The sequence below is a fragment of the Leptopilina heterotoma genome, unplaced genomic scaffold (assembly GCF_015476425.1).
Source record: "Leptopilina heterotoma isolate Lh14 unplaced genomic scaffold, ASM1547642v1 Lhet_19, whole genome shotgun sequence".
Lineage (NCBI taxonomy): Eukaryota > Metazoa > Arthropoda > Insecta > Hymenoptera > Figitidae > Leptopilina > Leptopilina heterotoma.
The window spans coordinates 2,687,207-2,701,683 of NW_025110908.1; the positions used below are offsets into that span (position 1 = coordinate 2,687,207).

Sequence of the window (14,477 nt, forward strand, 5' to 3'; positions counted from 1 at the left end):
ATTTTTCAATAAGTAACAATTGAGGTAGCAACAATTGAATAACAATTGAAAATTGAATAGACAAATTTCAAGTCCACCAACTGGCGGGAAATTTAAACTATGAACTTTCATCAGCTGACTTCACTTTATTGTTTTAATATTCTTGTATGAAAAATTGATAATATTTAAGAACATTCAAGAACATTGACATCCTAATTTTATATTTTGTTTCTTTTTAATAAATTTTTATTTTTCTGCTAATTATTTACTGCTACAAGAAAAAAAATTTTTAATTTTTACTACACCGTCTAGCGGTTTTTCTATGAATCAACCTCCTTTCACAATTTTTGACCTTTTTGACGTTGCAAACTTGCAGTTTCCTAACCTGTAAATATATATTTTATATAGACCGCCAGACCGGTATTAGTAAATGTTAAAAATTACTTTAGATTATTTGTAAATAAATTAGTTTTTCGTTCGAATGGCATCTCCAGCTCCAAAATCACCAGAGCAATCTGAACGAAGTAGAAAATATGATAGACAATTAAGGTATTTACTAAATCTAATGAATAAATAAAAAAATATTTTCAACTTGTCTAAAGGAAGAAAATATTTGTTAGTTTGTTACTATTTTTCGCAAAGTTGTTTTAACATTTAGATTAATAACCAGACTACTTATTCTTCTTCTTATTATTGTAATGAAAAATTATTATTTTCAGGTTATGGGGTGATCATGGTCAAGCTTCCCTGGAAGCAGCCCACATTTGTTTAATAAATGCCACTGGTTTAGGTACAGAAATTTTAAAATCCTTAGTATTACCAGGAATTGGAGCTTTCACAATTGTTGATGGTAAAAAGATCACGGACGAAGATATTGGATCAAAGTAAGAATAATTATTATCAAAATTATTAGAGACTAGATAGTGTGCAAAATTGGTAAATTTATAAATTTAAATTATAAAAATGAAAATTTCAGGCAATTTTATATTCAAATAAGTGTTGTATTAGTTTCTTTCTAGATGCTGACAGTGTAGGAAAGTCAAGAGCTCAAGTTGCAACGCAAATGCTTCTTGAATTGAATCCTGACGTACGAGGAGATTATATCGATGAAGGTCCTGAACAAATTCTAGAAAATAGTCCCGATTTTTTCAACAGTTTCACGGTTGTTGTTGCGACTTCTCTACTTGAAAAGTAAGTTTAACAAAAATTGAAAACTAATTTTATTTATCATAAATTTATAACTAATTTATCCCTAATGATCGAATTATTTTTCTTTAAGTTGGTTTTGCGAAACGTATTAAAAAATTGAGTTATAATTCAGAACTTGTGGAATATTTTTCTTTATAATTAAAAATTTCGTATAAAACAAAATAATAACAAACAAAATACTTTTTTCAGGTCACTGATTCTACTTTCGAGAAAGCTTTGGGATTTGAATATTCCTTTAATAGTCTGCAGATCTATAGGCTTCGTTGCTTACATGCGAGTTCAGGTGAAGGAACACACTGTAATTGAAAGTCATCCAGATAACGAAGTGGCGGATTTACGTTTGGATAAACCTTTCGAATTATTAGGAAAATATCTTGATTCGATAAACCTTGATGACCTGGATATCAAAGATCATTCGCACACTCCTTACGTTGTTATTCTCTACAAATTTCTGACGAAATGGTTACAGGAGCACGAAAATGTGCCTTCTACTTATAAGGAGAAGGAGATGTTAAAAAAATTGATAAGGGAGGGAATAAGAAAAGATGAGCACGATAATCCTACTGATGAAGAAAACTTTGAAGAGGCAATTAAAGCTGTCAATACAAATGTGAGGTGTACGACAGTTCCTTCATCTGTAATGGAAATTTTAAATGATGATCAGTGCGTCAATTTAACAGCAAAAGTAAGAAATCTCACTTATTTTTATTTTGCTTACAGGGCTCGTTAAAAAATACGAACTTTACGGACCAAACGTTTTATAATAATTAAAGTTGACCGAGTGATAAAATCAATTCAATTATTATTTTCAAGAATTTTCAACTAAAATTCTTCTTTAAATCGATTATTTTTAATAATTTTGGAAAATGTTCTTCGACATTTTTTAAATGCATTTGTTTACAATATTCAATTTTACGAAATTACAATAATTCGTAAATTATTCAATTAAATATATATTAGAAAATAAAAACTTCAAATAATATAAAAAAATAATGTCGAATAATGTCAATTAAACTTTTTGAAAAGAATTAATTTTACAGAATTGTTATTTAAAAATATGAAAAATTCAGATTTTCAAAGATTTAAATTTGAAACATTTTCAAAATTAAATTATTTCTAAAAACTCACGCTACAATACTTTTAATATTCAATTATTAATTAATATTTTGACTAAAATTAATTTTTAAATCAATTTTTATTAGAAAATTCTACGAGAATTTAATTATTTAAAATTTTAAATACAAAAATAAATAATTTATTGAATAATTGAATGTTTCTCAAAATTCAATTTCCATAAATAATTTTATCAACAAATTATTAAATAATTGAATTTTTTTAACGAATTTTAATAAAATTTTTAAGAATAATTACATTTTTCGAGAAATTCGACTAAAATTATATTAATTAAAAATAATTGAAATTCTGCTATAAGTTAAATAATTTATAAAAATAATTAAATTATTGTGAAGAAATTTATAAAAAAAATTAGAAAATAATTGAATTCCAGTCAAATTTTTATTATTTATGAAAATAATTAAATTATGCTAATAATTTTGTCAAAATTAGTATTTAAAATAATTGAATTCTTTTGGAAAATTTTATTAAAATAATAGAGATTGAAAATCATTGAATTGTGGGAAATTTTTGAAAATAATTTAAATTTTGCAAAGAATTTTATTAAAATTTTTGAAAATAATTGAATTTCGGAGAAAAATTTTATTATTTATTTGAAAATAATTGAAATTTTGACAAAATATTAAAATTTTGCCAAGAATTTTATTAAAATTTTTGATAATAATTAAATTTCGGAAAAGAATTTTATTACTTACTTGAAAATAATTTAAATTTTGCCAAAAATTTTATTGAATTTTCGAGAAGAATTTTCTTATTCATAAAGATAATAGAAATTTCGCCAATAATTGACAAGAAATTTATAAAAAAATTTTTTAAATATTTGAATACCTGTGAAATTTTTATTATTTTATAAAAAGAATTTAAGGTTTGCGTAGAATTTTATTAAATTTTTTTAAATAATTGAATTCTATTGCGAATTTTTATTAAAATAGTAGATATTAAAAATCATTGAATTGAGGAAAATTTTTGAAAATAATTGAAATTATATATCGTATAGGTAATTTACGAGCTTTTCGTCCATTTTCAATCAAATTACGGACTTTATGGACCTTTTTTTTTTAAAAAAACAACGGACTTTTACGGGATTTCTAGCCCTGTGCTTATGTTGGTGAAGTTCACAACCTTTATGATCAGCAATATTTCTGAGAAAAGATAATTTTCTCTTCAAATTTTTGTCTTAACAAAATTTTTACGTTTCTTTATCAAACAAGTTAGAACAGAGAAATTTCTAAATAGAAAATATTCTTTTCTGAGTAAAAAATCGTTGTCGATGAAGTTGTAAACTTCACTCACGTGGTTGCTTATAGAAAAAGTGATTTATTTTTTAACAATAGACAAATATTTTAGAGTAGATCTTTTTGGATTATTGCAAAAGCCATAAGGGATTTTATGGACAATGAAGGCTGTGGACTGTTACCTTTGAAAGGTGCTTTACCTGATATGATTGCCGATACAGAAAAGTATATTGCGCTTCAACAAGTGTACCATAAACAAGCGATTGCCGACGTTGAAGCTGTCTGGCGACACACAATTCGTTTGCTGAGACAATTGGGACGTTCAATGGATTCTATATCAGAAAAAGAGGTGAAATTATTCTGCAGGCACGCTTCCGATATTCACGTCGAGAGAGGATCGTGCATTGCTGACGAATATGATCCAAAAATGATAAATGCTAATGAGATAGGTACTCAATTATAGAATTATATAATTAATTAAATATAGGATATAGAAAATAGATTCACACGGAGAGAAGAGTTGCAGTAAATGTGACAGAACGCGTTTAGTAAATCATTTAGTGCACCGGTTAGTGGCGCCAACTGTATGTTTAGTATAATACACTACGACACCTCTCTGTTTAGTAGAATATACTGTTTGCTCAGTGTATCTTACTATCTTACTAAACAGTGCAGTAGATGGCACTGTCTGTACCGTCAGTCCAAACCTAACGATTCTGTTTAGTAGATTTAACTGCCATGTCAGTAGAATCTACTACGCCCTTCTCTCCGTGCAAGTTATTCAATTGCAATTTAATTTTAGCTCAGAAATTAGAAGACTCCGATAGCATGCTGGTGTACTACGTGGTCCTGAGAGGAATTGAAAAGTTTCAGTTTGAATATAATTCTTATCCTGGGGAATTTGACGATCACGTCGAACCCGATATCATTAAGTTAAAGGTAAAATTAATATAATTACCATATTCCATGAGAGACGTTTTCTACACGGAAAGAAAAAGTCCGTCAACCATTAATGGATTAGTATATTACTTTGAGACGGGACTCTTTTTCCGTTGATGGTTGCTTAACTTTACTTAACGATTGAAAACGAGTCATGGATTGATTAGAATGCCAGTATGTGGTTAAGTCCACAATAGACAGCGTTAAGGAGATTGAGCTACTTAACACCATTGATATCAATGGTCTTAAGTAGATTATCGATGGTCTTAAGTAGCTCAATCTCCTTAACGCTGTCTATTGTGGACTCAACCTGTGACCAATTGTTTTAGATTTAATGCTGAATTGTTATCAATGGCTGTTTGAATGTTTACGAATCATTAGTGAAAGTTTGTGAAACGTTAGTTGACTCGTATTCTAAATCGGCGCTCTTCACTAGCGCATTGTTGCGCAGTGTACCGATGCGCATTTCTTCCGGTTTCTCTATAGTCCATGTGTTTTTGCTGTCTGCTATACATATCCCTATATACTATTATGTGTAATGTGAATATTTAACTTAACTAATAATTTGCAGTTGAATTGCGTCTAGAAATTGACCTCGATAAAAGTATATTTTCTTTTATATTTCTCGCTAATTAAAAAGTAGTTATTAGTGCAAAATCATTTCTCACAAGTTGTGAAAAATTTTGTTATTTGGTATATAAGAACAGTTCGCTTCTAAACTTAAAATGTTATAAGTGTGCGTTTCTACGTGTAGTTATTATAAGTGCGAAAATGTGTTGGTCTAAAGCGTCTAAGAGTGTAAATAAAATATCGGAACTGTGCAACGAAAAAAATGTGTTCATTCTGTACCAAATAGTGTCTAAAATTAGGGATAATTCTGAAAGAAGTTGAATTTTTTGAATGCTTTTGATAGTCATAGAAAATTTAATAGACAGTTTTCTAAATTTTAGTGAACGAGTTTTATATATTGATGACAGTTTTCTAAATTTTAGCAAGCAACTCGTCACTGATTGTGACTCAAAGTATGTTATGCATTCAATGATTTTGTGTCCCGTCTCAAAGTAATATACTAGTCTATTAATGATTGACGGACTTTTTCTTTCCGTGTATACTATTTACAAATGCCAATTTAAATTTTAGGCATGCATATCGAAACTTCTTGGTGAATGGGGATGTGGACCACTCGCGAAGGACGACTACGTTCATGAATTTTGTCGTTTCGGTGGAGCAGAACTTCACTCAGTTTCTGCATTTCTTGGCGGACTTGCAGCTCAAGAAACTATAAAGTTTATCACAAATCAATATAAACCAACTCACAATACGTTTATCCACGATGCAGTGACTTCGAATTCTGCTACTTTCTTTTTCTGAACAAAATTTCTTCTTCTTTTTCTCTTATTTTGTATAAGACTGTATTTATTAAATGAAATAATACAAAAACTACAATTTTAATAATTATACGAGCGGTATATTAAATTCCTTTACATTGGCTGCATTTGACTTGCAAACGTTAAATGCCATTATTCCTTACATTTTTTAAATGAACAGAAAACAGTTGATTGTAAAAAAACGTAAGTTCTTAATATTAAATAATTTGCAAAATGTGTAGAAATTTGAAACGAAATATTGAATTAATCAATATTGGAATTTTCTTATCATGATTATGAATACTATCGTCTGCCTCGACCCCTACCTCGTCCTCCACGACCTCCTCTCGCTCCTCTACCACCACGTCCTCGACCTCTCGCAGCTCCTGAAAATTCGAATTAAATTTAGATTTTTAATAAAAAAAATACAGTAATGTAAAGAAAATAATTTCCAAATGACGTATACAAACCTCGTGCAGCTTCCTTCTTCTTGGCTTTGGCTTTTGGTGTGTCATCAATAAGTAGAGTTTCTAATGGCAAAGAATCTGGTAGAATGTAGTGCCTAATGTTGTTTCCTCGTAAACTCAAGGTGTCCAATTGAACCGGATCTCTATTTTTTATCGTCATTTTTACTGTCTTTAAATGTGTGTTCATTGCTACGTCCACACCTGAACAAAAAAATGCCAAACATTGAAATATGATTTTTTAAATAAATATTTAATCATTATTTTTTTTATAAAAATTAAGTTATTCAAAAATTTGAAATTCAATAACATATAAGAATATTATTATTATAAAACTTTTTAACTGTGACTTCTTCAAAAATTATTTTCATCGTTACGATTCTCAATCAAAAGGTATGAAAAGTTCAAATTTTCAAAGATTTTAATTTGAAATTCATTTTTAAATCAATATTTATTAAAAAATTATACGAGAATTCAATTATTTAAGTACAAAAATAAATATATTTTATTAAAAAATTGAATGTCTCTTAAAATTGAATTTTCATAAAGAATTTTATCAATAAATTTTTAAATAAATTGAATTCTCTTGACAAATTTTAATAAATATTTCAGAATTAATGCATTTTTCGAGAAATCTGATGAAAATTGTATTAAAAATAATTGAAATTTTGCGATGAGTTTTACTATTTATAAAAATAATTAAATTCCTAAAAAGAACTTTATTATTTTTAAAAAATAATTGAATGTCTGTAAAAATATTGTTATTTATAAAAATAATTGAATTATATTGCGAAGAAATTTATAAAAAATTTGCAAATAATTGAATTTCTGTTAAATTTTTATTATTTTATGAAAATAATAGATATTGACAATCAGTAAATTGAGAAATACTTTTGAAAATAATTGAAATTTTGTTAAGAATTTTATTAGAAGTTTTAAAAATAATTGAATTTTAATTTTTAAATAATTGAATTCTTGAGAAGAATTTCATGAAAATTTTTTGAAAATAATTTTATTCTTAAAAGAAATTTAATTAAAAATTTTATATTTGAAAATAATTGAATTTCAGCAATTATTTCTAATTGCTTCAAAAATCAATTTATTTTATTGTTTTTAACTAAAATTCTTCGATAAATCAATTATTTTTAATAAAAATAGTTAAATTTATATTAAAAAATTTAACTAATTTCAGAAGAATTTTAGTTTAAAATTTTTTTTAAATCTAAGTTTTTCTATATTTCTAATTAAATTCATTGAAAATTGAAATTTTACAAAACTTTAAATCAAAATCTTTTGAAGTTCATCTACTTATAAAAATTGTAAACGCAATTCTTTGAAAATTGAATTAATTTTGAATTATTTAAGTGAAATTAGATTTCAAAAATAAACACAATAACTTTAGAAAACAACAATTTTCCCGGATTTTGATCAAAATTCCGACTTTTCAAGGTTTATAAAATTTCCTGACATTTCCAGATTTTCCAAGTTTCCAGGCTGCATAGCAACCCTGTATAACTAAATATTTTGATTAATACAAATGTATAATTACACCATTACCCAAGCTTTGAAAATTCATGTTCGAAAAACAAACGTTTGTCAATTTCCATCCCCTAAAAAATCATAAATAAACATACCTGTGATCGTTCCATGAACTTGTGTACCATTTTTCAATTCAATTGTAACCGTCTCGTGACTGAGTTTCATTAAAAACCTGCAATATAAAGTGAATAATTGACAAATTACAAAATTGAACAACGTTTACACGCGATTGTCGCTGTTGTGTTTTGAAGGTTAAGTCTACGTAATTTCAAAATAAATTCATTTTTCTTACTAAATACTTTGTTTCACATTAATTTACAATCAACATTAATAAATTGAGCAATTGTTTACCTTACTAGCTTCATTGTAATACTTGATTTTATCTATTTTATAAAATTAAACCGGTATAATTCAATGAACGACTCGCTTATGATTCTTGAGATAACCTCAAAAGCAACGCTTCTTTGACAATCCTGAAGTTAGCAATTTTCGTATTGTCTGGCGGCCATGTTTTTTCTCAATTAATCGAAATACATCGATGATTTGCTGCTCATTTCGTATAATTTGTGACCAATTGTGACGTTTCAATATGGACTCTTGATGGAAGACAAATTTTATTTATTATATTTTCTATTCTTCTAAAAGTGAAAGCTGAGTCGCTAATTAACTAAAATTAGCTAGTAGTAAAGTAATTAAAGTTAAAAAACTATTTTTTAGAAAGAGTTTTTTTAACATTTTAATTCTAATTATCCTGGGCCCTCCAACAAGTATCCATTTTTAGATGACGTCATAATTTAAACATAATTAACCAGTGTTGAACAGCATGCCATGAATTGCATTGAGCACTGTCAGCAGTTTAGGACAGTGAAGAGACTCGTGATCTTTATTGATATATTCCTAACTAAATATTCTCAATTGTAGTAATTTTTTTTTGTAATTTTTTGACACAAAAATAATAGAAATATGTGGTTGGAAGAATGTGACAGTTTTGCGGAACTATGCCGGGGTTATCTTCCATATTATTTATTAATAGTTTTACCAATTTTTATTATAATTTCACCGGCCAACCCCGTGGCAGCCTCTCACGAATTTCCCGTTTTTCGAATGCACCAGTGGGACTTGCACGGTGTACCTCATGGTAAAAATAACTTTATTTATTTATTTTCTCTTATCGAATAATATTCTAACCTCAATACTTGCAATTGTTGTGTTTCATTTTTTTAAAGTAAAATTCTTCTATCACTTTTAGGATGTCGCAGTGCTCCCATTTCTTTAGAAGCAAGATCACTGACAGGATGGAGTACATCGAGACATTGTGTTGTCACAAGTATTCTAAGTCTCCATCAGGATTCATTTCAAGATATCAGAGAAAAAGCTGGTGCATTGATAATTGTTCTTCCTGAAAAAATGGAGAGTCTCACTGAGGAACAAAAACAGGTAGAATAAGTTTGGAATAAGTTTCTTTATCTATTTAGTTGTTTGTGAATAGAAATTAAGGTTAAGCTTATAAATTACCAGATAAAAGAGTATATTTTTTAGTTATTAATCAGGTAGATTTTTATGCCTGACGTATTTTTGTCTTCTGTGTTAAAAAGAATAATTTTCTTGTAGCATGTATTGGCATTAGAAGAGTCCATGTTGTACGGTCCTGTGACTCCAATTCCAGTGTATTTCGCGCACTGGAGTCCGTATCTCCAAGAGGTATTGGACGATATTGACGGTGGATTTATTACCGATGAGAAGGCAGGCTCGGCTGCAGAGGCAATTGTGAATTCTATTTCTGCCAGTGGCTACCAAGTAGTGGTTGCCACGAGCCAAGCAACTGCTAAGAACGATGTCAAAGTAGCCACATTACAAGGCAAATTGACTGGCACAGGTGCCGAGGAAAAATTGCCTATTATAGCTCTAGTCGCTCATTACGACAGTACGGGTGCCGCACCGGTAAGAATTTAGAATTCCAGTCTTTTTTTAAACTATTTTCAGGCATCACAGTTGGCTCCCTTTTCCCCTTTTGTACTTATTTCAATTTTACAATCTTTTTCACCTTTTTCTCTTTTTATTTGCTGATTTGTCCCCTTTTTCTAATCAAAAATAAAGTTTTTCTTTTTTTGAAATCTTTTTCAAAGTGTAATCAATAATTAAAATATTTTTTTCTAAAAAAAAACAAAAATTCTAAATAAATTTCATTAGAAATTCTAAATAACTTAAATTTTTGCAATAAAAATTTCCAAAATTTAAATTAATCTGAAATTAGTTAAATTTTTTAATAGGTATATTTAATTAATTATTAAAAATAAAGAAATTAACGAGAAATTTTAGTTAAAGGTACTAAAAAAAATTTGAATTTTGGAGAAGTTTCAAATGAATGCAAAAATTCAATTATTTTCAAAAGTAATTAAATTCTTCGCAGAAATTCAATTATATTAAAAAACTTAAAGAAATTACCTGTTCAAAATTTCAATTCTCTTTATAAATAATAAAATTCTTCTTCGAAATTCAATTAATTTCAAAAATTTTAATAAAATTCTTGGCAAAATTTCAATTATTTGCAAAAAATGTCCTAAATTCAATGAGTTCCAATATTCTTCTATTTTATTAAAATTTTCTAAAAGAATTCAATTATTAAACAAAAAATTTGATAATATTCTACACTAACATTCAATTATTTTCTAAACAAATAACAATTTCACAAGAATTCAATTGTTTTCATAAATAACAATATTCATCACAAGAATTCAATTATTTTGAAAAGTAGTCAAATTCAATTATTTTCAGAAATTTTAATAAAATTCATTGTAAAATTTCATTTATTTAAAAAAATTTTTCTTAATTCAATTTATATATGTATCTATTATTTTAATAAAATTTCCGAAAAGAATTTAATTACTTAAAAACAATTTTAACAAAGATCTACACGAATATTCAATTATTTTCCAAAATAATGAAAATTTCACAGAAATTCAATTATTTAAAATAGAATTTGCATAAATTAAAAAAAAAATCAATTCTTTGAAACGCTTTTATAAAATTCTTCGCAATAATTCAATTATTTTCATAAATAATCAAACTCATCGCAGAATTTCAACTATTTTTAGTACAATTTTAATCGAATACCACGAAAAATATAATTATTGTTAAAAATTTTATTCACATTCGTCGAAAGAATTTAATTATTTAAAAGTTTGTTGATAAAATTCTTTCTGAGAATTCAATATTGAGAAACATTCAATTATTTAATAAATTATTAATTTTTGCATTTGAATAATTGAATTCTCGTAGAATTTTTTAATAGAAATTTATTTAAAAGTGAATTTGAGTTAAAATTTTACATGTTAATTTAATTTTTTTTTACTTATTGTTTTATTTATTTTTTATTTTTAGAAATAATTGAATTTTGAAAAAGTTTCAAATTGAAATCTTTAAAAATCTTTTTTTCATATTTTTAACTAACAATTCTGTAGAATTAATTTTTTTCAAAAAGTATAATTGAAATTATTCCAATTTTTATTTTCTTATATTAATTGAAGAATTTTCGAATAATCGATGAAATTTCGTAAAATTGAATTGTAAACAAATTTGAAAATTCTCAGAATTTTTTTTTAAATTAGTGTAAATAATTGATTTAAAGAAGAATTTTGGTTAAAAATTCCAGAAAATAATAATTGAATTAAAATGATGGAATTAATTTTGAAGAATTTACAGTAAAAATATGTCTTATAGTAGAAAATAATGATCTTATCATTCAGTCATCATTAATTTTTATAAAACATGAAGAAATCATGAAGATTTCTTCATGTTTTATAATATAATAAAATATTCTCATAAATTGTTGAATTTCAAAAAGATTTGAATTTGAATATTTTGAAAATTGTAACTCCTATGGAAGAACAATAACGATTAAATATTTTTTTAAAAAAAGAAGTTATTGTTGTTTTCGAATAATTTTACAGTTAAAGAAATTCGTAAATAAATGTAATAGAATATTTTTTTAAATATCTAATCATTTTTAGAGTGAATTGCAGAATACTCTTTAGGGAAAAAATCATATTATTTTGTCTGGAAATCAGGGAAAAGTCAGGGAAAAACTAATTTAAATTTTTGTGGCAACTCTGATTAAAATCGAATCTTTTTTAAAGAAAATTTGTAGAAGCTGATAAAAAATTTGAATTATATATGCAAGTTGTATAAACAAATAAATTTTTGTCCCCTTTTTGAGGAAAAAAATCCCCCCTTTTTTTTACTGTGATGTCTGTATTTTTTCTATTTTCTATCTTTTAAATATATTTTCATCAACTAATCGGAATTAATACATTTTTCAGGAACTGTCTTTTGGGGCCGAAAGTAATGCTTCAGGAGTAGCAATGTTACTCGAATTGGCGAGAATATTCTCTGCCCTATATTCAATTGGTCGCTCACGACCGCGATTCAATCTAGTTTTTTTAATAACCGGTTCTGGAAAATTAAATTACCAGGGCAGTAAAAAGTGGTTAGAGGATCAATTGGATGGATTAGAAGGCTCGATTATACAAGTAAATATTTTATTCATTAATACATAACTATTACTTTTCTCAACCTTTCTTTGAGATTATCACAAAAATTTAATTTTTCCCTGAATTTCCTGATTAATTAATTTATTAATTTTAGGACGCTTCGTATGTAATGTGCCTTGATTCTGTCTCGACGGGAAAAAATTTATATGTACATGTCTCGAAACCACCGAAGGAAACATCTTCCGGTGGATTATTATACAAAGAAATGAAATCAATTGCCGACGATTTAGGCTATACGACTGTTGAAGGTGTACATAAGAAAATTAATTTAGCCGAAGAGATGCTGGCTTGGGAACACGAAAGATACAGTATTCGAAGATTACCTGCCGCCACTCTTTCGACGTTAAAAAGTCACGAAGATCCCATGAGAAGGACATTTTTAGATACTGTTGAAAATGAACAAGTTGATAGACTTTATGAGCATACAACAGTTGTAGCGGAAGCGTTAGCAAGGCATATCTACAATTTGAGTTCTGGTCAAATTTTCGCAGAACCATTGGTACGTTAATAACGAAACGAAAAGTATAGAAAATATTTTTCCTATTTCTTGAAATTAAAATATAAATTTTCTTTCAGAGTGTTTCCAAAGATTCTCTTTCAATGTGGTTAGAGTATTTATCCGCCCAACCGAGAGCAGCTGTTTTATTAGCGGATAAACAAAATTCTTTAGTTAGTTCACTTAAGGAAATAATGATGCGATATTTGGGCGATGTTAAAGTTACGCTTCACAGTCCCGAAAAACGTGATCCTGAATTCGTTTTGTACGATGTCACTAAAGCTACATTAAATGTATACAGGTAATTTACAATTTTTTTCAACAAATCAAATCTTAAATAATATTTAGAATATTTATATTCTAAATATTTGTATTACTTTTAATAATAATTTTATCTTTTTCACAGTGTAAAACCAGCAGTGTTCGATCTATTTCTAACGATTGCTATAGTTTTGTACTTAGGAATTGTGTACCTGGCTGTACATAATTTCCCACGCCTTTACTCCTTAGCAATTAGGCTCTTCGTCAAGAATAAGGTCTCATAAATTTATGCGGAATACTATTTTCCTGAAAATTTTGAACTGATATTGAAAATTAGAGACTTTTTTTTATCTGTATTCATTGTATGTACGTAATACTTAATTTGTAAATTAAAGGAGTACAGGCATTTTTTTTCTTTTATATAATGCGTGAAGTCCAATTTTGCTAGTCTTATTAAAATATTTAATGAACAAAGTTTTTAATTTAGAATCGACTAGTAATTATATGCTGAAACTATAGGCGCTATAATTCTTTCATCTTTCTAACTAGACAATCAAGTAAATTAATTATTTCTTCTTTATAATTCGTTTTTCAATCTATTTAAATTACCAAGAATTTAAGAATTTCAAGTTTTCGATTTTCGTAGTCATAGATTTAAAAAATATTTTAAAAATTTCTTTAGATATTTAAAATATATTTTAAAACTTTCTTTAGATATTTAAACAATATTTTAAAAATTTGTTTAGATATTTTTTTGAACCTATGACTTGCTTAAAATAATGTAGAAGAATAAGTGAAATACCAAGACATTGTTTTTAAATAGAATTTTATTTAAATTCTTCTATTGATGCGAATAAAGCAACTAGAAAATAGTGAATTGAGTGAGAGATAATGCAACCATTGTGAATAATATCATTTATTTCTTGTGTAAAAAAATAGATAATTATATTACCTTTCCGTGCGTGATATTCTTCGATTAAATGTAATGCATTCCACGAAATAGATTTTTTTTATAAAAACGTAATGTACTTCGAAAAGAATGGGGGTAATATCGAGATTTACCAATCCATTTTTTTATTGGAAATTATGCGCGTAAAAGTTATTAAATATAAAAATTGATGATTAAATATGTACTATACAATAAATATAAATTTAATCATAAATTATACTTTTTCAGGAATTAATTCTTGCCTTGTCCAGATTTATTTTAATTAATAAATACGTCAAAATATTTCTAGAAGTATTTCTAGAAAGCTTTATTGACTCAAATTTAATTTAAACGAAAAATAGTTTGCTTAAATTAA

General features: G+C 26.6%; 3 protein-coding genes across 3 annotated transcripts; 2 read left to right on the forward strand and 1 right to left on the reverse strand.

Moving 5' to 3' along the window:
- The first annotated feature begins 350 nt into the window (after nucleotides 1-350).
- Nucleotides 351-5,954, forward strand: LOC122500567 (NEDD8-activating enzyme E1 regulatory subunit). Its single transcript, XM_043609558.1, has 7 exons — nucleotides 351-528; nucleotides 699-863; nucleotides 988-1,170; nucleotides 1,378-1,873; nucleotides 3,670-4,006; nucleotides 4,360-4,496; nucleotides 5,637-5,954. Exons 1-7 carry the CDS (start codon nucleotides 461-463, stop codon nucleotides 5,865-5,867), a joined length of 1,617 nt encoding a protein of 538 aa, XP_043465493.1. The 5' UTR covers nucleotides 351-460; the 3' UTR covers nucleotides 5,868-5,954.
- On the reverse strand, nucleotides 5,943-8,376 carry LOC122500569 (probable small nuclear ribonucleoprotein Sm D1). Its single transcript, XM_043609560.1, has 4 exons — nucleotides 8,218-8,376; nucleotides 7,962-8,038; nucleotides 6,334-6,531; nucleotides 5,943-6,249 (listed from the first exon to the last, which is right to left on the reverse strand). The coding sequence occupies exons 1-4, from the start codon at nucleotides 8,229-8,231 to the stop codon at nucleotides 6,167-6,169; spliced, it is 372 nt and encodes a 123-aa protein (XP_043465495.1). The 5' UTR covers nucleotides 8,232-8,376; the 3' UTR covers nucleotides 5,943-6,166.
- A 298-nt stretch (nucleotides 8,377-8,674) lies between these two features.
- LOC122500565 (nicalin-1) lies at nucleotides 8,675-14,341 on the forward strand. The gene is made up of 7 exons (XM_043609557.1): nucleotides 8,675-9,004; nucleotides 9,116-9,303; nucleotides 9,478-9,807; nucleotides 12,186-12,395; nucleotides 12,511-12,915; nucleotides 12,993-13,213; nucleotides 13,319-14,341. The coding sequence occupies exons 1-7, from the start codon at nucleotides 8,830-8,832 to the stop codon at nucleotides 13,455-13,457; spliced, it is 1,668 nt and encodes a 555-aa protein (XP_043465492.1). The 5' UTR covers nucleotides 8,675-8,829; the 3' UTR covers nucleotides 13,458-14,341.
- Nucleotides 14,342-14,477: the final 136 nt, after the last annotated feature.

Excerpts from the sequence above, each read along its gene's own strand:
- LOC122500567 (XM_043609558.1), top strand. The coding sequence starts at position 461 with ATGGCATCTCCAGCTCCAAAATCACCAGAGCAATCTGAACGAAGTAGA. Across the intron at positions 529-698 it reads AAATATGATAGACAATTAAG|GTTATGGGGTGATCATGGTC; the intron begins GTATTTACTAAA and ends TATTATTTTCAG. Across the intron at positions 864-987 it reads GACGAAGATATTGGATCAAA|TTTCTTTCTAGATGCTGACA; the intron begins GTAAGAATAATT and ends GTGTTGTATTAG.
- LOC122500569 (XM_043609560.1), bottom strand. Across the intron at positions 6,532-7,961 it reads AGTTCATGGAACGATCACAG|GTGTGGACGTAGCAATGAAC; the intron begins GTATGTTTATTT and ends TTTTTTGTTCAG. Across the intron at positions 6,250-6,333 it reads GAAGAAGGAAGCTGCACGAG|GAGCTGCGAGAGGTCGAGGA; the intron begins GTTTGTATACGT and ends TCGAATTTTCAG.
- LOC122500565 (XM_043609557.1), top strand. The coding sequence starts at position 8,830 with ATGTGGTTGGAAGAATGTGACAGTTTTGCGGAACTATGCCGGGGTTAT. Across the intron at positions 9,005-9,115 it reads CTTGCACGGTGTACCTCATG|GATGTCGCAGTGCTCCCATT; the intron begins GTAAAAATAACT and ends TATCACTTTTAG. Across the intron at positions 12,916-12,992 it reads AAATTTTCGCAGAACCATTG|AGTGTTTCCAAAGATTCTCT; the intron begins GTACGTTAATAA and ends ATTTTCTTTCAG.